This window comes from Dendroctonus ponderosae, unplaced genomic scaffold (assembly GCF_020466585.1).
Source record: "Dendroctonus ponderosae isolate FM_Combo_2020 unplaced genomic scaffold, Dpon_F_20191213v2 Dpon_F_20191213_8, whole genome shotgun sequence".
Taxonomy (NCBI): Eukaryota; Metazoa; Arthropoda; class Insecta; order Coleoptera; family Curculionidae; genus Dendroctonus; species Dendroctonus ponderosae.
In genome coordinates, this window is record NW_026019016.1 from 3,046,060 (window position 1) to 3,069,327 (window position 23,268).

At 36.3% G+C, this 23,268-nt stretch overlaps 3 protein-coding genes across 6 annotated transcripts in view; 2 read left to right on the top strand and 1 right to left on the bottom strand.

Annotated features, from left to right (window-relative positions):
• Window positions 1–7,681, top strand: part of LOC109535411 (zinc finger protein GLI2) — a 66,688-nt gene extending 59,007 nt beyond the window's left edge. For all 4 annotated transcript variants that reach the window (XM_019901320.2, XM_019901321.2, XM_019901322.2 and 1 more), the window contains 7 exons: window positions 2,076–2,267; window positions 2,400–2,696; window positions 2,751–3,062; window positions 3,124–3,313; window positions 5,160–5,286; window positions 6,070–6,265; window positions 6,562–7,681. In XM_019901320.2, coding sequence (XP_019756879.2) covers window positions 2,076–2,267; window positions 2,400–2,696; window positions 2,751–3,062; window positions 3,124–3,313; window positions 5,160–5,286; window positions 6,070–6,265; window positions 6,562–6,798 — 1,551 coding nt within the window. In that variant the 3' untranslated portion in view covers window positions 6,799–7,681. The remainder of the gene's footprint in view (window positions 1–2,075; window positions 2,268–2,399; window positions 2,697–2,750; window positions 3,063–3,123; window positions 3,314–5,159; window positions 5,287–6,069; window positions 6,266–6,561) is intronic.
• A 37-nt stretch (window positions 7,682–7,718) lies between these two features.
• Window positions 7,719–22,900, bottom strand: LOC109535412 (palmitoyltransferase ZDHHC1). The gene is made up of 9 exons (XM_019901324.2): window positions 22,608–22,900; window positions 21,859–22,030; window positions 19,575–19,753; window positions 18,457–18,655; window positions 13,952–14,259; window positions 13,743–13,896; window positions 12,984–13,221; window positions 9,097–9,310; window positions 7,719–9,036 (listed from the first exon to the last, which is right to left on the bottom strand). The coding sequence occupies exons 1-9, from the start codon at window positions 22,676–22,678 to the stop codon at window positions 8,811–8,813; spliced, it is 1,761 nt and encodes a 586-aa protein (XP_019756883.2). The 5' UTR covers window positions 22,679–22,900; the 3' UTR covers window positions 7,719–8,810.
• Window positions 10,217–23,268, top strand: part of LOC109535399 (tRNA-dihydrouridine(16/17) synthase [NAD(P)(+)]-like) — a 50,686-nt gene continuing 37,634 nt past the window's right edge. Inside the window, exon 1 of the mRNA XM_048669418.1 lies at window positions 10,217–10,597. The gene's annotated coding sequence lies outside the window, so the exon portion shown is untranslated. The remainder of the gene's footprint in view (window positions 10,598–23,268) is intronic.

Consider the following 23,268-nt stretch of genomic DNA (forward strand, 5'->3'; position numbering starts at 1 on the left):
TTTCTTTATTTAGCACCTTGTTGCATTAAAATGTAGGATTTTTTTGTCAAGCGTGAATCAATAAATAAAGCAAGTGCTTCTTCTGGAGTGTATTTAACTGGCTCCAAAGGTGACGTTGAAATTGCTTTCTTGATTCTGTTGAGAACTTTTGCAAAACCGACATAAGCTTTTGTTTCTTTCGCTTGCTCCCAAGATCCATAAAAACTTTGCAAAGTCTGCCTTTGGTTGGACCAGGTTTGTTTTGGTCTTCCAAAAAATAATGTTTTTATCCAGCCAGTCAGAATATCTCTTTTCGAAAACCTTTCCAGTGCGATTGCAGTTTTTGCACATTTTCGAAACAGAACTAGTAAACTTATTTACCATTTCTTGTACTGAATCACTTTTGCTGTCATCTTTATTATCTTCTAAATGAAGCTTATTTAAAACATAGATCAGAACAGAAGCATTCTTTTCTTGTAATAAGTTTTCTCCATCCCAAACATCAAACATATCGCTTTTCCGAATTGACATCGTTCCAAAAAAATACAAGTTCTTCGATATAGGCACTTCTTGGCACACAAATTTCATATTGATTGCAACTTTAGAAAATGTTTTAACGAAAAAAAAATGTTTCAAGATAAACATGCCCAAACATCGAAATCTGCAACTTTACCATCTATTTTCTTTTTCAATAAGTAATTATCAGTAATGCTACTTTCTTTATTTTTTTAAAGGCTTTTACAAGTATCAGAAAATAACGATAATACAAAGATGTAAAGTACTTACCCAACTCTTTAAGAGGGAAAAATCTAAATTACACAAAATGGATGACAAACACCGCAATAATCAATCAAACTTAGGAAATAAATAGCGACTATTTCAAGTAAGAACACAATTTGAATATTGGTGTCACTTTGGTGGCCAAAAACTTAGTAACCTAATACGATAAAATAAAAAAAGACATAAGCATTTTATTAGATGGAACGTTATTTTTAAGATAAAAATAATGTTTTTGTTGTTCCTTTTTTTAATTCAAAATTAATTCCTGGGTTTCAGTCATTTATTGTCTCTATTTATCAATTAAAATACGTTTGGGTGTATTTTTCCACCATCAGTTTTTCTAAAATAACAGATAGTTAAAAAAAAATTCATTAATTTAAAAAACAACCACAGTTCGTCAACAGCCTCATCATATCACACATTAAAATACATCACAATTGCAATACTTTAAAACATTCTAAAATTAATTAGGCCTAACAGGTGATTAGTCAGGACAATCAAGGACACAAGGCGAATAAAATTCTGTTTATATTGATTTCTTTTACTTTCAGCTATTTTTTTTGTATTCTGAGAATATTATTTTTGGTTTGCAAAATTCTTCAATATACCGGGTGTTAGTTAATATTCTATGTTTATTTCATTTAATTAATGTATGATATACTGAGCTAAGATTGTCGGTATCCGATGTGACATTCATAGCATTGTTATGTTTTTTAATCTGTATCATTTCATGGACTCTTCTCTTATTATAATTACTCTCGTTAATCAGTATTTTCGTGTTATCAAAATCAAAATTATGCAACTTCTGTTGTGCATGCTGTGCTAATGCTGTACCATTTTCGTTATTTCTTAGGCTATACTTATGTTCGTATATTATTTTCTTTAGATATTGTTCTGTTTGACCTATGTATGTGTTATCACAATTCAAACAGTCTATTTTGTAAATTACATTAGGCGTCTCTAACTTGTCAATCCTAGGTTTAAATTTTGTGAAACATTCATTTGCTAAGGTGTTTTTAATGAATTATTACTTGCTAAATAAAATAAAACGACCTCTGTGCGCCGTTGAGCTATCAAGCAACGACTGTGTTGCTCTATGAGTATTAAATACAGCTTTCCACTATGAATTACTGATTATCTTCCATTTTCTTACTTTGATTGGATATGCAAAGACCGCAGATCTTTTCCTGATCAGCCGTAAAATTAGGTGGCGCTCAAACGGACTGATACGTGCGGTACTATACCTATAAAAAATTGTAGAAATATTCCCGTATTGTAAAAGAAAGTGTCCCAATCCGCGTGAATTTTTTTTCAAGGTTTCAAATATGCGGCAAGGCCCCAGTTCGTTTTATGACCCAATATCAGCGGGAAGTTCACGCAGATCCAGCCAACTTTCAACTGCAACCACTGGCGGCCAGTGTCTTTTTCCTCCAGCTTCTTCTCATCGGTTTCCGGGGCCAACTCAACGACCACCAGGATACTCACCTTCGTGCAATTTAATAACGCAGGTAATATTTGCAGAAAATCCTACCTCACTATAAATTCACTAGTGTAATAATCCGCACTACCAAAAATAGTCATACAGAAAATGTATGAATTTTAGAATAAAAAATTACCTCACACATCTTTTTTTCATTTAGAATCAGTCAGTCAATCTGCATCAACTGAATAACCATTCCGTGACATGGGCGTCCACTACAAGCTCAGAAGGGCGGAGAGCGTCTGAGCCTAGTCGGCTTGGAATGGAACCGCGCGGCCCCGAATCAGGCCCCACCGCTCTAAGCCCGCTGCCGCTCAGAAGGGTTCAAAGCTCAACCGAACTGCACCCGAACCAAGCAGTGCAGCTGGACGAAGTAGGCGAAGGGGAAATGGTTGAGAACAAGCTGGTCCTCCCGGACGAAATGCTGATGTACTTAAACCAAGTCGCTGATCAACAGGTAAATTTGGTTTGTGACTGAGGGAGAACTTTTTAAGAGAGTTTGAAATCGCAGGTCCCGAACTGGTCGGAACCGGCGGCTGAGCCATCCAACGCCTTTGCTTGTCAAGTGAACAACTTCACCAAAGCGCAGTCGCCGCCCGCAGCTCAAATGCCGCAGATGATGTTGCCTCAAATGCAGACGCCTCTGTCGCCCAGAAACCAAGTGATGCCCGCCTCCGGTTACCAAAACATGACGTCGCCGAGTCAGCAAATGATTGCTTCTCCTGCTAGCCAAATAATGCCAAGCCCTGCGGGTAATCTGGAGCATATCAGATCTCCTGTGCCCCAGATGATTCCCTCTCCTGGTCAAGCTGCCAACTATAACGTAAGAGGACTGGAGGACGATTTTACAGGGCAATTTATTTAATCGAAGTGTTTTGTTGCAGTTTATCGGCTCTCCTGGCTCGATCTACAACGAAATGCAATATAATGCGTTGTCTCCGGCCACCGGGAATATGGCATCTTCCGCTTCGGTTTATGGCCAAATGGTAGCTTCTCCGATGTCCGCCCGATGTCCACCACAGCATATTGTTTCGCCTTGCTCAACGCAGCCAATGCCGCAGCAACAAGCTCAAGGCAGGTGGATTACATCTACTCAAACTGCCCAATATTTTGAGTATAGATCCGCTTACATGTTCAAAAAGGATGTGGCGTTTTATGATACAATTTCCGAATGTGATGCTCGATTTCCCATATTTGGTGGCGGAAGGGCTTTTGTAAATCAAATTGAAGCATTATGTTAAAATAAATTGACTAATACAAGTTGATTCAAAATGTTCGTCAATCCTATGAGGGTGTTGTATGGGAGCACAGAAAAAGGTTACGAAATTAATTGTTATTAAAAACTGAGAAATTTGCAAAAAACTATATCAGAAAGGCGGCAACAATGTTTTTCAATGCATATTAGACAATTGATAACGAATGTCAATATTGTCAACGAGATATTGTTCTTGGTCCGCGAGTTCAACTACCGATGGTGGCGCTGCGAAGCGTCAAATTACTCGTTGTCGAGTGACAGTTGAGACTTGTCAGACTTGTTTATTAGAGTTGACGACATTTATAACATAAAACAATACTTAGACACTTCGATCTGCTTCCATTTCATTAAAAGCTAAATTAAATTTGATAAGAACAAAACAAAACAAGTCACGATTAGATGTAAACATCAATGTGACACTAATGTCAACAAAACAAGTATCAAATTACTTGTATGTATCAATTACTTATAGTAAATTACTTAAAGTATCAATTACCTTGTAGTTATAATTTTAGCCACTAGGGGGCGTTTGTACTTTTAAAATCGCTGATTATTATCACAGCCTCGACGATGTGTTTATACTTATTCTAAAACTAAAACGGTTGCACGTCATCAACCGTCAAACTGACCCTGTTGCCAAGTTGTCACAAAAATCTTTTGTTTTTGATAAGGGATTATTGAATTGGTTTTAGATCAATAATAATCGCTTAATTTTCAACCATGGAAATGTAAGGTATTGGTTAAGTATAGGTAATAAAATAAAAAAATAAAATTTATTGATCAATCACACAAAAACATTGAATATAAAATTTAAATATTACATTATCATTGTTCGTTTATAATCTTGAACGAGAGTGAAATATCATTATCATCCACATTAAATTCAAATAAAAATTAACTCCTGGGTTTCCTCCTCATTTATTAATTTATGGCATACATTTTAAATGTACATTTTAAATGTATGCCAAGGCTTAAACCAGCAACAACGCTACACGTAAAAACTGATGATGGTGGAAAAATACACCGAAACGTATTTAAATTGATAAATAAACACAATAAATGACTGAAACCCAGGAATTAATTTTGATTTGGAATTGAAACGCAGTCAGGAAAATATATAAAATCCACATTAATTACAATTGGAAGAATTTCTTGCCGATCAAATAAATGTTCTCGCTTATACACGTTACCTCAGACACAATGTTTGTTTAAAAAAACAGGTTTAGATCACTTTTGAAGACTTTAAAAGACTCAAAAACTAATCGATAATTCTAACGTCAACAAATCAGTAATTACTGTTTTGGCAGGTTGTTTGATTTATCGAATAGTGTTTGGTTTGGTTAGTTTGTCAGAATAAATGCTGAATATTTCACTCTCACAAAAGATTTTCATGACAACTTGTCAACAGGGTCAGTTGCCGGTTGATGACGTGCAACGGTTGTAGTTTTAGATTTAAGTATAAAAGTATGCAAATAAACATACATTTCTGTCTTTAATTCTAAATAAGTTAGTGCCTCATTGCGCACTCTTCTCGAGCAGCTGTTCAAGTTGTACTTGTGTTCAGTAAACCATTGGTTCAATGTGACTTTGCGTTCTGTGTATCTTACATACGTAGTAGTAATGTATATTTTTTTAAACGTTAATTTTCTTATTTTCACTTTGCAGGAATAGCAGGGTCTCATCAAGGCGGTGCCTTACAACAGATGGCAAAGAACTGTCATCAGCAGACTGCGCAGACTAATATGGTGCCTCAGCTACGACAAGAACCGAACTTCAACGGCAAGAATACGAGGTAAATGTTGCTTTATTTTATGGTTTCTAAATTTGCTTCTTGGGGGATATCGTTCTAGTACAAGCAACATTTCTAAGAGCAACGAATAAAACTTGCACCGAAAAATTGAATGATTACTAGGAAAAATGCGATTTTTTTCATTTTTTCCTATAAAGTGCGAAATACTGGTCGCTTTCCTGGGTAAAACCGTACAACTTTGCCCGCTAAAATTTGTTCTTCGGAATGGATATTTTATAATACTGGACACAAATTCGTTCTAAGGTGTACACAAAGGACGCAAATTTATATCTTTAAGTTTAGTGGAAAACGCAATTATTTAAAAATATTTTGAAATGTAAAAGAACACCTCTAGTCTTACATTATTAGTCTAGAGATGAGCTAAAACGTGATTTTCAAATCCCAGTTATAACTGTGAACGTGATTTTACAGCCCCAAACAGTTACCAAACAGTGAAAATATAAGTAACTCTAATTAATACACAAAAACAACATAAAGTTTTCTTAAAACATAAATAAAAAACAGGTTTCTGTAGCCGCAAAAAATCGGCTTTGGCCTTTTTGAGTACCCTGCACTATCACGGTGATGAAAATTTTTGAAATCCTATCTTTCAAATATAGTCCTCAGTGTCTACTTCTATGGCCGTTCTAATGAAATATGTCAATGTTTTTTCGTTGGGAACTGCATTTTTTGGAGAGTTTTCTTGAAAACTACTCTCGTTACAACTATTTCACTTTTCTGCATGATTGCTGTTGCTCTCTTCATCTAACCATCTTTGATGTCTAGACAAATTCCACAACCCCCCAAAGCTTATTCGGGAATGAATAATTGGTGTGGAAACAACCAGAATTCGGGATACGAAGCTCCGCAGTGCCAAAACCCAATGCAGATGGGATATCCGACCAATGATTATTCGCAGCAGTACAGCGTTAACAGGCAGCAACTGTCTCAAACTCACCCAACAATCAACAATTATCAAGGGGTAAGTTTTTGGTTTGGAAAAATATTTCACTTTGATCCATGAAAACTGGCCAACCTATAAGCTTATAATCTAATAGTTTAGTCTCAATCTTCCGTGGCGTCTTAACTGAATAACCCTGTATAAATCAAGGATTACCCTTTTGAAAAAATATGAATAGTGTGCACAATCTCATCCAAAATAGGGCAAATATTCAGTTGCGAACAAATGCGCGATTACATTTATTCATCTTAACTCAATTCACTACCGTCAGGTTGTAGCGAAATTCGTGAAATTAAAATTTGTCTGATTTGTTTCAGGTGCAAACAGCGCTTCCGTCTCCTTCCGCCGGAGCTCCTGCGCCTACCGGCTACGGGGAGGCGCCTGTTATGCGTCCAGAAACTTACCAGCGCACATTAGAATACGTACAATCTTGTCAGAGCTGGAACGCCTCCTCCAACGATCAACCTCCCAATTCCAATATGGTGGTAGGCGACATGACCTCCTCGTTAAGTTCACTATTGGAGGAAAACAGATATCTCCAAATGATCCAATAAGGTCATTTATTTTAGTGAATTACGTATAGTTTTTGAAGCGTTTTATTGTTGTAACGTGAAAGGCGATGATTTCACATTACAGTGTAAATATGTGCACTGGACGAGTGAAACATGTACAGACTCATTTTATTTCAGAAACCGTCTATCTTAGTTCGAAGTTGTTGCTAATTTAAGTTTTTCAGTTAGCTCAGGAAGGAGTTTGCATAGCAGCATAATTTTCACTCAAGAAGCAAATAATTGCTTCTTGAAATTCATCATAATTAATAAATCAAGTTATAGAGATCAATCAGGAATGTAATTTTCCATTTAGATGATGAAACTAAATTTGAGCATCTTGTAAAGTGAAAAATACTTTGCAAGTTGACAATGTTTGCATCAAATCTGTTAATTTTTGTTAACGTTTTGTTGGATTAACGTCAATATTAACTAGCAGTAGATTAAATAACCGTGCAGGGAAATGCTGAAAAATGTTTAGTGCATAAGATAAATTGTTATTGTTAACTTTCATGCATTGTAATGTTTCGTTCGAATATTCCAAGCGGATTTCGAGTTTTATTAACGCAGTTAATTTACGTAATTTTAAAGATCCAGTAATTCGCAAACTGAACGTTGTGTTTAGTGTGCCAATCACTAAAGTCTGGGTTTGGGAAAAAAATGAACTATTATTGACGGTTTTACATGATTTTTTAATATCGATCTCGATGTAATCGTCGCCTTTCTTCTTAGATGATTGATATTATGTACATGTGATATTTTTTTTGTTTGCATATAATATTTATGTAGCAATAATATGTTTATTGAGATAGTTTTATAAAGTTTGTAAAGTACACTTTCAATTAGGATTTGTAAAGATTTTATAATAAAACACACAGATTTATCTATTTCCTGGCCTTTTAGTTGGGGTGATGAAAACAACTCGCTGTAAATATAACGTTTTATTTATCAACAATATTCTGCACACAGGATTATTTTCCACAGTTGCCTTTCGCCTTTATACAGTGTTAGTTTTATGGGTTTGTGCATAAGTGTTAAATGTGCGGGAAAATCTCCATTGGATGATGACTATGGATGATTTAACATTTCAAAGTATTTTTCTGCAAATACTTGCAAAGTCGACAGATCGACATTTGAGCGATAGTTTAACAATATAAGTACGAAAACCTTTCTTTGTCTCTCACTGTCAAACTTTCTGAAGCATTCGCAGCATCTGCATTTATTTGAATCAACCTTCAGTTTTTTTAAATTCGGTTGATAATTTGAATATTTTTGTGCGCAACAAACCTTCCTTTTTTAAAATTATTTCAACTTTAACTAATGGCTTGTATTTACATACATATATAAAACTTTTTTATATTCCGTAAAAATATATTACCAACGATTTCACGTATAATAAAAAAATCAGTACAGTTTTGGCCAGAAATTTAGCGAGCAGTTTAAAGACATAAAATCACCTGTTAAGAGGTAACAGTGACCTAATGGCTCATTCAGACCAACGCTGTAGCGACAACATGGTTTATATTAAATTTGCGTTAAAGAGCACCAGTGTTAAAGCATATTTTGTCATTTGAACGTATATATTCACTAAGCCTTCTTATGTACATAATTTTTCTTTACACTCCTGGTTTAATTTTCAAGCTTTTTTGTATCTTGAATTTTTTTGTAAGTGTCACTGTGTTAGAAATAACTACAAAACAACAAATTAACGCAGGACAATCAGTTTAAAAATTGAACGCCTTGTAGATGCGCTTTTAGATGGCATGTTAAAATATGCAGCGGAAATTGCATGCAGTAAAACCCCTGTCTATTAAAGATATTCATCGAATAACTTCCACTTTCCTTTTATTTTTTAACTTCTTTTTATACCTTTTCCAACTACTACGCAATATAATAAATTCGGATGGAGAAAAATGACAGAACTTTTGATTATTTTAAGACAGACACTCATTGTCCAAGTTTTTTTCTGAAATAATTCCTGTCCAACGCCCACACTTGATCCACATTGAAAAAGTCTACTAAGAAGTGGATCTGGTACAGGTCCCAGTGATTGCGCATGTCTGCCGAGACGGTGATGCCGGATTGCTGAGTCCACTCTCTCTAATTGGCGACAGTGCCGGAGTTTTGGGGCGATGCACCACACTGCGCCGTCTCCGTCGGGTAGATGGACGTCGTCCGCATCTCTGCTGTTGCTGTTGCAACAGTGTTAAGGCATTGGCTAGCTCCATTTCACTCAACAACCTTCTAGAATAGAATAGAAGATTTACAAAAACCAACAAAGAATATGTAGAATAATTGTGGTACCTTCTAGGGGGAGCAGCCAAAGACGGCAAAGTGTTGGCTCTGCGCGATACTTCCGGATAACATGGTACCGGAACCAGGTTGCTCACAGTCTGAATAGGGACGGGAGGGTTGTGGGTACCGTCGCTTCGCGGTACCACTTGATTAGCCTTCGGAAGTTGTCCGGAGTTGGTCTGGGATTGGGACTGGTTCCGTCTCTTCTGTTGGCCTAAATTACCTGGACAGATTTAGAAAGAAGGTGAGATGAGGTGAATTTACCAAATGTACTGTTCAGATCACGTACATGTACTAGTTAGGAACAGTTATAACATATTTTTAACTTTCCTAGTTTTATTCCAAATCAAAATTAATTCCTGGGTTTCAGTCATTTATTGTCTCTATTTATCAATTAAAATACATACGTATATGAAATTCATAGCATTGTTATGTGTCAGATCGGATACCGACAATCTTAGCTTAGTATATCATACATTAATTAAATGAAATAAACAGAATATTAACTAACACCCAGTATATTGAAGAATTTTGCAAACCAAAATTAATATTCTCAGAATAAAAAGAAAAATAGCGGAAAGTAAAAGAAATCAATATAAACAATATTTCGCTTTGTGTCCAAAATGGACAAAATTAATACTTCAAATGTATGCCAAGGCTTAAAGCAGCAACAATGCCACACATGTAAGTAAAAATATTTAAGTATCTGAACAAAGAATTCTAGTCTTCCCAAATTTGATTGTCCTGACTAATCACCTGTTAGGCCTAATTAATTAATTAAAGTGTTGCAATTGTGATGTATTTTAGTGTGTGATATGATGAGGCTGTTGACGAACAGTAATTGTTTTTTAAATTAATGAAATTTTTTTTTTAACTATCTGTTATTTTAGAAAAACTCATGATGGTGGAAAAATACACCGAAACGTATTTTAATTGATAAATAGAGACAATAAATGACTGAAACACAGAAATTAATTTTGATTTGGAGTTAAAACACAGTCAGGAAAGTATGTACCTAGTTTTATTGAATAATAATTGTACATGAAAGGAAAACAGATTGATCGTGGAGTTCAAATTTGGCGGGCGAATAATAATTGATAATTTTATTGTGCCCTATTGGCAACCATGGCATCGAATCCATTCGGGTGTGTAATGGCGAATGGGCAACAATCAGCGTAAGTTGCTCCGTTCAAATGTCCACATTTCTGAAAATTTGTCTTTATCCAGAAAAATGCGGCTCATTTTCAGAAAACCAAAGTTTTTCTTCACGGTTTGGTCGTATTTTCCCGTCCCACAGTGTAAGTTTTGCCGAAAAAAACGCGATTTTTAAAGTCGAATAGTTTTTGACGTTTACTGCCAAAATGGCGTTGGAACTTCCCATGACCGGCTGCGCTTGTTTCAAGGTTTAAAAACATTCGGGCCTTTTTCCCGACGATTCGAGGATTTTATTCGGCTGCTAATGTTTCCACATTAGCAGGCGTATTTGGATACAGGAATGGGCGGCTTCATGGTGAGTACGATTTTTCGAAACTTTTATCCCTCAGCGGCTTTGAAAATGCACAACACGTTAAAATGGTGAACAAATACATTTCAAACCCAAACAACCATGTAAAATCTAACATGCAATTGGTAATAATAATGTTGCATCATAATTTTTGTCTATATTGTAAATTCATACAGTACAAATCTACGTATCTCCAGCCACAAATCGGTGTCCTTTAATGAGGTTCAAGAAACTAAATTGTTCGCGGATCGGTTGCTACTATACATATAAACTTATATTCAGGGTTATTCACGCTATACGGACGGCAGTTTGCGACTAAACCTTAAATAAGCCTTGTTCTATGGGCTAAACTGTCTGATTTTATAAAAGTACCGGGAGCACATTTTAAAAATATTTCTGTAAAATACAGGTTGTCCCAAAAGCCCTAAAAGTATCAAACTTGTGTTTTTTTTAAATGAAATACCCTATATCTTATTACATTTTTGGATTCTCCGAGCAAAATAAGTGTTCGTTTTAATAAGGTTTATAGTACCTGAATCTTAGGGGTTTTTAAATGATAATACTTTAGAATTATTTAAGTTATGTAAGCGTAATTTGTAGTGAAGTGTAACAAGAAATCATATTTTATATCCACAAATCAAGTAAGAACTTTTAGTGGCTATAACTTGATTACCAGGAAATGCMATTTTTAATTACCTACCTATCGAAKGGTACCTGCTAAGTTTTTGCCTTTTTACAAAATACGACAAATAATTGTTCTGTGCARCWTTTRGTGTTGTTTTATTTACGSTAATTAAGGTAAGATTGATAATTTTCCATTTCATCCGCGCCGTTTATCTCGCATATTGTTAACWTCAAACCCGACGCTCGCTTTATGATGGCCTCTTTTCTAACAGCTTTTCTTAGTGGATCTATTCTATTTTCTGCTATTATTAYATTTTCGCTTGCAATTGACTTCGGTCATTTTTTTACATTAACCATTTAATGCCGCTGATTTTATTAACTGGCATATGAGCTGATTCGATTAATCCAGTCTCAAATAATGGACATATTTTCAAAGGCCAATAAAACATTTAATTTTCTGCATTTTACCCTTAAAACTAAATTTACCTACAACGACCGTCGTTCCTTACAACCTTATCCAATCAGCTGGAAAATTATTACTAAAATATTTTAGTTATTATTATACTTAATACTTAATAAAATAGTTAATATACAGAGTGATTCAAAATTGGCGTCATTCCTCTGGAGGTGTTGTCTGACGCGACATAAGAGTACAGAAAAAATAGTAATAGAAATTAATTGTTATTAAAAACTGAGAAATTTCCACAAAACTATATCAGAAATATGGCAGCAATGTTTTTCAAGGTAATATGCCTAATTAACATTGCGCAAATACCTGTTGCTTCGTAACTATTAAAAACTCCGGTAACCATGGAATTATACAGAGTGACAATAAGATAGACAAGGATAAACGGTAAATTCAACAAGATTTATTGACTGCGCAACGTACTTTCGACGTGTCAACCTGTTCTCATAACCTGGAATGCTGCGGAGTTTGGTGTTTACATAAATAATCCATACAACACCAAACATTTAAATGGTTAACTGCAAACAAGCTGGTGCCTGTGTAATCTCCTTATCCACTCTTATCAAGCAGCTTCTCGTATTCAGTTAATTAACTCGTGCTCCATTTGTATCTCCTTGTGCTGTGTGTATCGTACAGACGTGGTAGGAATGTAGCCCTGTGCCTAGAACCCGAACATCTATCGTCCACTATCTTCCTGGAACCACTCTCCTCGCCCTTTGTTGGGGTGATTTCTTTCAGCTTCTGCTATGTTACTGTAGCATTTCCCCTGAACTAAGCGCATATCCGCAAATTCGTGAAAGGAAATTCAAAGTAAGTCACAGTTTGACAAATTATTATTTTTATTGACAAGAGTTATCCACCTGTAACTATCTGTTAATGACAGAAAACATCATTGCCGCTGTGATTTTTCATAAAAAAATTGTAGAAGGGAACTTTTTTGATATCAAAAATTTTCGTAATTTGAAGCAAAGATACTAATTTTTCTTTTTGAATGCTTAAGTATTTCAATATGCTACCAATTAAACATGGAACAATTTCTAAATAATGCTTAATAACATAGTTGAAATTTGATCTTCAACTGTTAATATCTTCTAGAAATTTTCGAAAAAAAATTTTTCAATATTTTTCTCATTCTCCCCAAGTGAGCCTCTATCACCCCTTAAAAGGAATGACGCCAATTTTGAATCACCCTGTATATTAACTTGCTAAAATGCACCTCAGAATCTGGCAAAATTAAATAAAGGATCATGGAAGAAATTCACAATTTTGTTTGCAAAATTTTTAATTTCTTATGTGACTTACCTAAAACTCTAAATAATAACCGCAGCTTGGCACTCGACCAGTATCCATGTGTTCGATGAGGTCTGCCTTCCAATGCCGGTGGAAGTTTTTTACTTTTTGCTTTGTGCTTGCAAAGGGACATTAAGCATCGGGGCTCTGGAGGGCTGTGGGGATCATCGGGACTGTCTGGAACGGAAACGCAACAGTTCCATTTCCGGCGCACCTTTTTTTTCGCTGGAACTTTAACCTCGGGGGACACCTAGAAGGCAAATGTTTCGATAGTTTACTGATTTTGTCTGGATTTCTGGATTTCTAATTGTGCCTTGAGAGTGATGGATGGAAGCTGGCAAGAGGAAGGGAGTGTGTGAAGAGTGCATCATTTTTCTTTTTCATTTTGCGATGATTTAAATATTCGAAATTGTTTGAAAAACTCAAAGGAATTTTCCGGATGTTGTAAAATTTCGTCCCTGATCACGTGCAAATGTTTTAAAATCGACCGCACTCCATTTCTGTTTCCCCAGAAAACACAGTTCAACCGAGTTGATCTAAAATTCAATCAAATTGCCCGTTTAAATTGATTTTATTTTATTCAATAAATAATTTCCCTTTACTACCGCTACCAAAATGAGTTTGTGTGGAATGCATCGCTACAAAGCGAATTCGAACGAACGTTTAAATGAAGGTTTTGCGCCAAAGTGCAACTAAATGCTGAACACTGTGCACCTTAGTTTCAAAGCAAATGTCATCAATGGGTTCCTAATTAGCAAACTGAAGACTTACAGAGTTGTTAGTCATCACGCACATTTGACAATCCTGTGGAGTTGTCGGGGGAGTTGGGGTAGGTTCAGGATTGCAGCCAGAAAAGGTTTCTTCCAACACTGTACAGCTGAAAAATGTGGTTCTGGTCCTGCTTTCACATTCCAGATTCGATGGCCTATCGATACCAGCATTCACGACACAAAATCTCCAATATTTCTCGTATTACTTACCGATGTCTTAAGGTGGAATTGTTGCTCTCATTTTCGAGCTGTTGTTCAGACGACTCATTTTCTCGGTTGGTAGAGGTAGGAGGCTGATCGCTGGTCTGCCGCTGATGTTTGATATACTCATAAGTGGTCAGTCCCAGATATGATATGTAAATGTGGAAGAAACACAAATGCAATAGAAGGCCAGCAGTTATGGCGGCCAAAGCACCCAGAGCTACTAAGATGGCGAGAAATGTGGCGTCAGGTGAAGGTAGAGAAGAAGGGTGCGATTGAGTAGGAGATGAAGAGTTCAGCTTTGTTCCAACTTCTCCCTGGTAGAAAAAAAGCTTTTGCAGTAACGTGACCGGGTTTTTCGTGCAGCGAATGGGCCGTAAAAATTCTCCAATAGTCTGTTTAGTTTTGAAGTGAACCAGCCCGAATATAAAACTGTTCCAAATAAGTATGATTGAAGCGTTTTCTGCTCTATATTAAATTTGAAGCTGATTCTCAATTTAAATTTCTTACTGTCTATTTTTTTGATTTTCAAATACCCAAAAACGGACGTTAAAATGATCATGAAATAAACCTGAATAACTGATATTTTTTAATGAATTTGAAGGTTTACATCTTACACAATTAATGGTCAGAATGACCGTTGGGAGCGCCTGAGGCCGAAAACGTGGAACTCGAAAAACATTTTGAATGTTTTCCTGAAAATTATATTATAGATTTTCTGCAAAAAATGCCAAGTTATTTGTCCCCGGGTTAATATTTCGTGGGTTTTCCGTATTCCTTGCAAATTTAAGCTGCAAAACTTCACCGAAACTAGACTAATAAGGTTCTTTTCATTAAATCCCGTGAAAGGTCAAGAAGGTAGTCAAGTCAGCATAAAGAAAGCCCAAGCTTTACAACTGGCTCAAAAGACACTAGTCGTGAATTAGGATGGCGTGCTGTTTGCACAAAGGTTGAAATAATGAAGTTAATTTAACGACGGGGACGTTTCCAGAAATTACTCATTGAATAGGCACTTGAATGCATGCACTTTGTTCAAATTGAATCATGTAAATCGAGTCAAAGCACTGGGATAAATTGTTTGCAAAAACCAATCAACAAAGTAGCAACTATTTTTCTGAAAATTATAAATTATCCATTAAGAAACAATTAAGTTAATACTCAGTAAGCAACACACACACAAACGCGCGCAATGTAACCGACTCCATGTTAAACAAGTTAACTGTAGTTTCCAAGCCGAAGTAACTTCAGTAATTCACCCCTGCAAAAAGCAATATAATTCTTCTGTTGAAATTCCCTGCGAAACAACTTTGACACTAAGTGAGCTAAAAGGAGTTTCGTCAAGTTTCAAACTGAAATAATCCGAGATGGGGGAACAAAGGCGGAAAAGCAGAAGAGCAATAAACGTTTCACAACGTGTTTATGACACTTTTGTCAAAGCTCTGCTTTCAAGTTGTTTTCACGGTGATGTTAGTTTTCGTTCAAAATGAACAAATCGGGTCAGTATATTGAGAAAATCCCTGGACAATTTTACTTCGAATGGATAGTCAGTCAGTTCCAATTTGCATTTGCCTAGCAGGAATTTTCCTGAGCATGCCATTCCTGATTTGTTTTCTCGAGGAATGGAATAAGTTCAAAGTTTAGCTAGGCGGTAAGAAAACTGCTTTTTCAGATTTAGATTCATGGCTTTAAGCAAGGTAGGTATAATTTTGTGACCGGAAAAGTGTCGAATGGGAAACGGTCGATCCCTAGGAAGATTATGAAAATTTGTAAAAAGTTGTTGCAAGCAGGTGTAGGATGAGAATAGATTTTTCTGGGCTGGAAGAAGTCTTCTATAATGTGAAAAAAATTATAGTAGCTGCTTAAGATTGATATGTGTAATTTTCAGTTACCTGCTTCCTCCGGTTAGAAAGTTTAAAAATTTTCACTGCAAACGCTCCTAGTGAGAAATAGTCGGTTTTCTGGGCAGATTTAAAAATTCGCAGATAAATTGTTTGGAATTGGAGATGGTCTTTTCAGGATTCCAGGATTTTTCGGTGTCATTTTTTAAGTAACTGCTTATGCCCGTTCTCAAGTTAACATTTTGGAACAAAAAACATGCTGAATGGAAAACAGTCAATTTTCTGGGCAGAAAATATATTTTGAACATTTACAAACAATCCGGCTGGAAAAAGTATGGAATGATATATTTAAGATTCAAGATTGAAGTGTTGTATATATTATGTAAATTTTTTCTGCTTTTAGTCTTTTAGTCTTTTGGCGTTTCCCAAAATTTATGAGGTACCTACTATTTTACCATGATTTATAGTTTCTTTCTAAACTGGGTAAAGCCTCCACTTATTTATTACCCACGATAATCTAAATTCACTTTTGAAATAAGAGATAAAGTATAGGATCACGTGGGAATCACACGCGCAAAATGTTCAGATGTTTCATGTAGCACATTAAACGACCACGTGGGATTTTGCTTTCGTGCTTATGTTACCACTTCGAAAGAATAAATAGATTCAATACATCTAGAATCGACTAGAGTACGTTTCAGTCAAGTCAATTTACAGTGATTGTTTGACAAAAAGCGGTTAGAAGTTAGTCAGTTCTCATGCATACACAATTTCGTAATTTCGGCGGAAATTCGACTTACTCAAAGTAATTAAACCCTGCCTCCAGCTCAGCGAGGAAACTAAAACAAATGCTCTTTGAGTTGTGAACGCACACTTCATTATTCTCCACATCGTTTTACCGCAAGAATGAAAGGCATTTTCCGACAGAAAAATCATGTTAGTGGCTGCAAAGCTGGGAATTACCAGCGTTTGTCGTCTGATTTATACATAACGGCGACATAACATTTTCACAACTGACAAATTAAAATCGGGATTTAATTCAGCCGGGGATTTATTCAGTGAAAATATCCGCGCTTTTTTATTAGGAAAGCTTTTTTATTGGAGCTGCATTGCGTATACTGCTTCCAGCTTCCAGCATCAGCATCAGCAGTATAACAATTTATTTTAAGTCCAGAATTTTCACATTCTAAAAATCGTGTTCACTAGCTCTTGCAGCTTTCCGGCTAGTTATAAAATCGCTCACCACTTAAAGCGTTATCTCTACAAACCGGGTTTATCGGCTGAGTGAAAGCTGTGGCAAAGGGGTGGAAGTTTAAGATTATGTGTATAAATAGCTCCAACCATCGGAAATTCGTTAATAGAGTTCAGGCTTTCCTGAAATAGTAGCTAATGAAAAATCTTTAATTAATCATTGTTGCAGATTAATTAACTAGTTGGCAAAATTCTGCAAACAACTCGCGAAAGTCGATGTGCCAGTTTGGCTCTCAAACGCTACTATCGCTCGAAATTCGCATTTATTACTGCTCCGTTTTCGCCGCACATTTGAACTAAACATTGCCTTCCAGTCAAGATTTACAGATATTTTATGTATGATCCTTGCCAGAAGTTCGGTATAAGTTTGAGGATTTATTTTCTCCCGTCGGTGGTTCTGGCACTAAATGGAAATATGCAAGAATGACGGAATGTTACCGATCTCCAGCCAAGGAATAAATGCGAATTTATTAGGGTGTAGGGAAATTTTGATCACATATTATTTACCTTATAAGTATGCGATTTCTACTTAATTACAGAAAAATGCCCAAAAGAATGGCGATATAAATATTGACGGGTACAATTTTCATTTTACAAAAAATATCAGAAAATCGTCTAAACGGAAGAACAAATGAGACTTTTATCAATGATATTTTATGATTAAAGTTTTTCAAAACTAGTTTTAGTTTGAACCAAAATTTATTCGACAGTATTTTTCTTATTGTAAACTCAAAAACTCTCTGGTGCATGTGCCCGAATTTTCCTGAAAAAATTCAGTTAAAAAGAATCGTTGCATTAATGGACTGGCTGCTAAGTAGAAATTAATGCACAATTGCAAGAAAATGAGTTGACTTTTGGTTTGGGTTCATAAGGCAAAAAATTAAAAATTTTTGCACTGAACGTAAAATCAATCCAACAAAGTTTGATTTCCTTCTCTGAGTAAATCAACTAATATTTTTCTGCAAACGACTAGAGCTTAGAATCAATAAAACGCGCTTGATACTGAACGTTTCCATCATTCCGCACATATTCGGAATGAAAAATGTGCCAGTAATCATCCAGAAACACCAGTCGCAGTCGGGCATGGATAAATGAGAATTGATGAGCTTAAAGCTGTGCTAATTCGACTAGATAATAAGACGAGACTACAACAGTCGATGTTGAGCGGCGGTTATAAATGTATTTAGGACAGGCACTAGCCGATAATCGACCGTTGTCGCCTGACAAGATTTCCAATAACCGCAGGCTCAAAGAACGGAAGCGGAACTGAAAAACACGGGCAACAGCAGGACAAAAGCCGACTGGCGTATTATCGAAATTGGACGCCCGTTATCTATCAACATTAACAATGTGTTGAGGTCGTCGACCGGAAAAGGTTTGGGTTTTTTACTCGATAAAAACCGAATGTGCATGCAATATGAATACCTTGGTATGGTCTTGGGGTGAGTCGACGCGCCCCAAGCAGTGGTAAATCAAGCTGGCTATTGCAAGGGCGGCCACAAGGGCGGCAGCCAAAACTGCACTGAAGACGCACATCAAAAATGCGGCGTAATTTCGACTTCCCACACAGTTGTTTAGCCACTTGCAATGGTGATCGAAGTTTGCCACGCACTTGTTGCAAGCGCTGCAAGAACAAATGTGTATCATACACCATTCAATTAGGAAAATCTACTAATTAAATGATTATTGGCAGAAAATTAAAACATTGTTTTTTGGGAAGTTGCTTAATCCCTGATAAACAAAAAAATATTAATAATTAACCGTTTTTTGTTTTGTATGCGCCATAAGCTCGCTACTGATTATGCCGAACCTCAATATTACCGCTACTAAAAAAACGACCAAAAACAAGTACGACTCATGTATAAAAATGCTATTTGAATTTGCATCTTATTTTGAAATATCCTGGACAAAAACAAAACATTTACTATTCCCTGTACTCCAGCTACTCCTCTTTGAAGTTTAAGTGATCGTTGTCGTTCAAACAGCTGTGAAACTGTTAGATCTAGTTCAAGAGGTTCGCGAAATAGCGCATTATTTTCCGCAAAGAATATCAGGAGCGCTTTCGAGATCTAGCTGATGTTTAATTCAAAGTGCTGTTGCCGCGAAGCGCAGCAAAGGCATTAAAGTGCTCGTTAGGTAATCATAAGGCTGTTTTATTTAGTGGATGCCCGCTTTGATTAAATGACATGGAAAAATTAAACAATTAAATTTTCAACAGTTAGATTGACTTGTCACACTTGTATAAGTATTTTTTTATTAGATGTCCGTGAACAGTGCTTTAAATCATGTCAACTTTTGCATTTGAATGTTTAATGGGCGATTGAAAGCGCAATTGGCAAAAAAGCAGCAATAAGCAATAGCTAGCAAATAAAGACCTAAAAAGTTCATAATTCGTTGAATTGATTGGTGAGTTATCAAACAGAATCTGTAAGCCCTTTATGTCTGATTTTTGGCATCAAATCCACTGTTATTCTTAAATAATGGCGCAGCATTAGAGCGACTCTACAGCCCGGAATTTAACTATATTAAAGCTGGTTATTTACCTGCAATGTTTAGTTCTGGAACTGGCAACTTTGATATTGCAAAGATGGCAAAACCCGTCCTCGATTACGTGAGCGTGCTTGACCCTGTCCAACTGGGGAACTGGCAATAAAGCCCTTTGCCGAAGAGCTTCCTCGGCCGGATCTATTAGAGCGGCTGCCAAGTGACTCGCAAGATGTATCTGAAAATGTAACAGTTTTACATGAGAACTTCATTCAGGGTTGACAAACTTTTTAATATCTGGCAATAAACTGGTTTTGGCAACGCCATGTTTTGCCATTATCTAGCTAAATATCGATGTACTATTTATTTATTTACATGTTCAATTACCTTATTTCTTTCTTAATTCTTCCAGAAACTATTTGTTTGACGTGTTTTTTATAATCCTTGTTCTGCATTTTTAGTATCTTTATGTTCAATTGCGCCTTAAGCTGGCCTTGTTACTGCTAATTAAGTTATCGCAACATATCTTTCATGCTGACTTGTTGCTTGAGAGTTTTCAATATTTCATTATACGCACTATTATTCTATAAATTTATATATTTAATTAAATATTTAGCATGTTTCATATTTTCCCGTTGTTTATTGTTCGTCTTTCCTACTTGAATTTCATTAGTCTGCGTCTTGCATGGTAATATTCAGCTGCTTTTTCTTCACATTTATTTACATTTTCGCCTCTTTTAATTTATGTAAAACCAAAGCAAATTTGGATATTTTTTGGCCGATAAATAAAAACTTGCAATGAACTAAAAATCTTTGACTCAATCTTTATAATAAAACTGTAACAGCACAGCACCTTTTTTGCAATTTTCTTTGCTCCAAAGTTAAATCTCTCGACATCCGGCTCTTAATCTGACCACAAATTAATAATTTTCCCTTCTAAATTTTAATCACGCAAAGCCGAAAATAGAAAAAAAGTATTTCCAACACTAAATTAAAGCATGTTTCGTTTTCCTATTTATAGTCAAAATATCGCGATTAAATGCAATGTGTATTCTCCTAATTGGGGCCAGTGAACCGGCCCTAAACACAACTTATACAAAGTAGATTTTAATTTGTCCCGCGAGCCAACTGGGACCCGGACAGGCCATCGTAAATTTTACTCATAAATTTTCTAATTTCACTAAAAGTTGCAACATTTGTGTGCATTCATGAGTCGATTGATTGTAAATTTTATGTGAACGGTGGATCATATGCGGGTAAGTTATGTTTGGAATTCACCACAAACCGTGCGGGTCGAGAAGTAGTGTAAAATTAATTAATTAATAGAGAATTAGTAGGAAAAAATAATAGCACATAAATACAGGGCGTTGTTGCACGCATGGAAGCTTTTAATGGCAAAAACTCTTCATCCGGGCGGAAAGTTTAACTTTTTGCTCTCAAATTAAAACGTCCTTCCCATTTAATTTGCGGCGAGTGATGATAAACATTTTTATTCCGAATTCGCACGTAATGGGCTTGTAGTTGAGCTCAAAGGATTGAAATGTGTAATTTCTTCATAATTACGCAACTCCCATGTTGATTGTGTGGCATCCGAAATGACATCAATTCCGACATTTAAATGAGTACGCTTGTAGATGACATTAATATAATTCACACGATTCGACCTTTGCGACCACAATGCGCGTTAATATTAGTTTCTTTCACATATGGTTTCCCTTATCGATGGCTTCGATAATTAAAACCGAGCCCAACATAGGTAGGTTGGGCAATTTTGGGATAAAATTGCCGGAAAACGCCCTTCAATATTCCTAGTTTCAGTGAATAAAGTAGGTACTACGCGTCTGCAGCTGAAGGCAAAGAGTAGACTTAAGGGTCTTAATTCTCCTACTAATCAGGCTTCTGGGTCAAGTTGAATTTTAATTGGATTTTTTGGGTTTAAATGTACAATTGGCTGGATGAATTTAGCGAAAATTGTTCGTTTGGTTGGGATAAAGTTGGCAATATTAGCATTCGATTTGAGTCTTTTGCTTCAACATTTAGGATTTTTTACAAGACACTTGACGTATTTACATGACTTTCTACTGTCGATTCAATGGTTTTCATATTGTGTTTTTGGCTCAAAATTTCGGACTTTTGAGGCAAAATACGCAGTAAGAAACAGTACCCAAAAACTGCCTCTACCAGACCATAAGTAAAATAAACTATACAACAAATCAACGTAAAAGTTAATGTTTTGTTATAGTTTCTCAAGCCTTTGGCAGTTTCAATAGAAATACTATCTCATTATTTTTTTACTAAAGATTGTAGACCATTTTTAAGAATTATATTTTATTCATTACTTACTAATAAAAGGACGGAAACTGTGGCGGCAGCGGCGGGCTGAGCGTAATTCGGTAGTGCTGGAACGAGATAGAACAATGCACCGCCAGCCAATGCGCAAAGTGTGAGCCAGCCACACAACTGGAGTGGATGTAATGGAGGCTGAAGACCGTGCTGTCTGCGCAGCCTCACAGACCTGGAAGAAAATGTACCGTCGAAATTTTCGAACTTTTTAACGATTCTTTCAAGAATTTTGAGTATCGGGTTTTGCACTTGTTTGCCGGTTTGATTATTCCAATTTTCGTACAATTTTCAGACTAAATTATTTATCAGTTTTCGCAAAATGCAAAGAAATAGAAGGTCAAAGTTGGTGTCTTAATATGTATCTGATTGAGAACATATGGACTTAGATTTTCTCGTTCTATTTTCTTAACTCTTTGTGATCCAGGACAAAATTCGTCGTCAATCTACGGGAGCAAATGAGAAGAATTTATTTTTCCCAACTTCCCTAATTCATCTTCGATTCATCCTTCTTCTAGGAAGATCTTTCATGCTCTTACTGCTAATGCTATACAACGTTTATCTTTACCTTCAAGTTAGTTCACAGAGTGGTCTACAACGAGAAAGGGCAGATCTTCTTCCGGTAAGAATAAAACATTAGATGAACCTTCAGATCTTAGAGCCTTGAACTTGACCAGAAAAGTGAGTTGCGAAAATAGTGGCAAAAAGTTAAGGTCATTACAGTGCGGCAAAAAAAATTCTGTGCAACTTACCCAGACCTGCGCAGCCGGCCGCCAACGGGCGGCTCAAGGGCGACTCTGGTCGCCTCGGTAGGCGGAATCATCGTGGAGACGGGCGGCCATGGCGGTGCATGGGGGCGGCATCCGGACGGCGTCGCGATCACGTGTACACTGGCGTGCAAGCGGACGCCGCGGCGCTGGGCATGTTTTATCGATCGCCATCCTCGGAAGGAAAACAAAGGCGTAGGTGGGTGATGGTCATCTTCACAGGGGCGGGCATCCAAAAGTATACGGCTATGTTTTCAATTGCCCCGTGCATGAAATCTGAATTTCACTACATCATTATTGTTCTCTTAACCTTTGAAAATTGTGGAATTTCCCAGATTGCAATAAAATGTCTAGCCATGGCAAACATGTTTATTTATTACTCCCAGAAGTACATAAACAGTGATTAATTAGTGGGCGCAACTAAGCAGACTGACGGGCATTTTTTGGTTCATGGACGAATATCAATCTATGAAAGTCGCAAATTATAATCAATAACCAGATGATCAGTTCAAACAACTAAAACATTTTTACAAAAACCCTACACCTAGAAGTTAAATAACTTTACGTCCGCTTCAACTATGCATAAACTATTTTCCTAAATTGAATAATAATTTAGGAAATGTTATCAACGAATTCCGGTAGAGCA

Bases quoted from the DNA above. Each gene is read 5' to 3' on its own strand.
- LOC109535412 (XM_019901324.2), bottom strand. From the start codon at position 22,678: ATGATTCCGCCTACCGAGGCGACCAGAGTCGCCCTTGAGCCGCCCGTT. The intron at 13,222-13,742 runs GTAAGTCTTCAG...TTTGCCTTCTAG, and splicing joins GCGTGATGACTAACAACTCT to GTGTCCCCCGAGGTTAAAGT. The intron at 9,037-9,096 runs GTACCACAATTA...ATTCTATTCTAG, and splicing joins TTGGCTGCTCCCCCTAGAAG to AAGGTTGTTGAGTGAAATGG.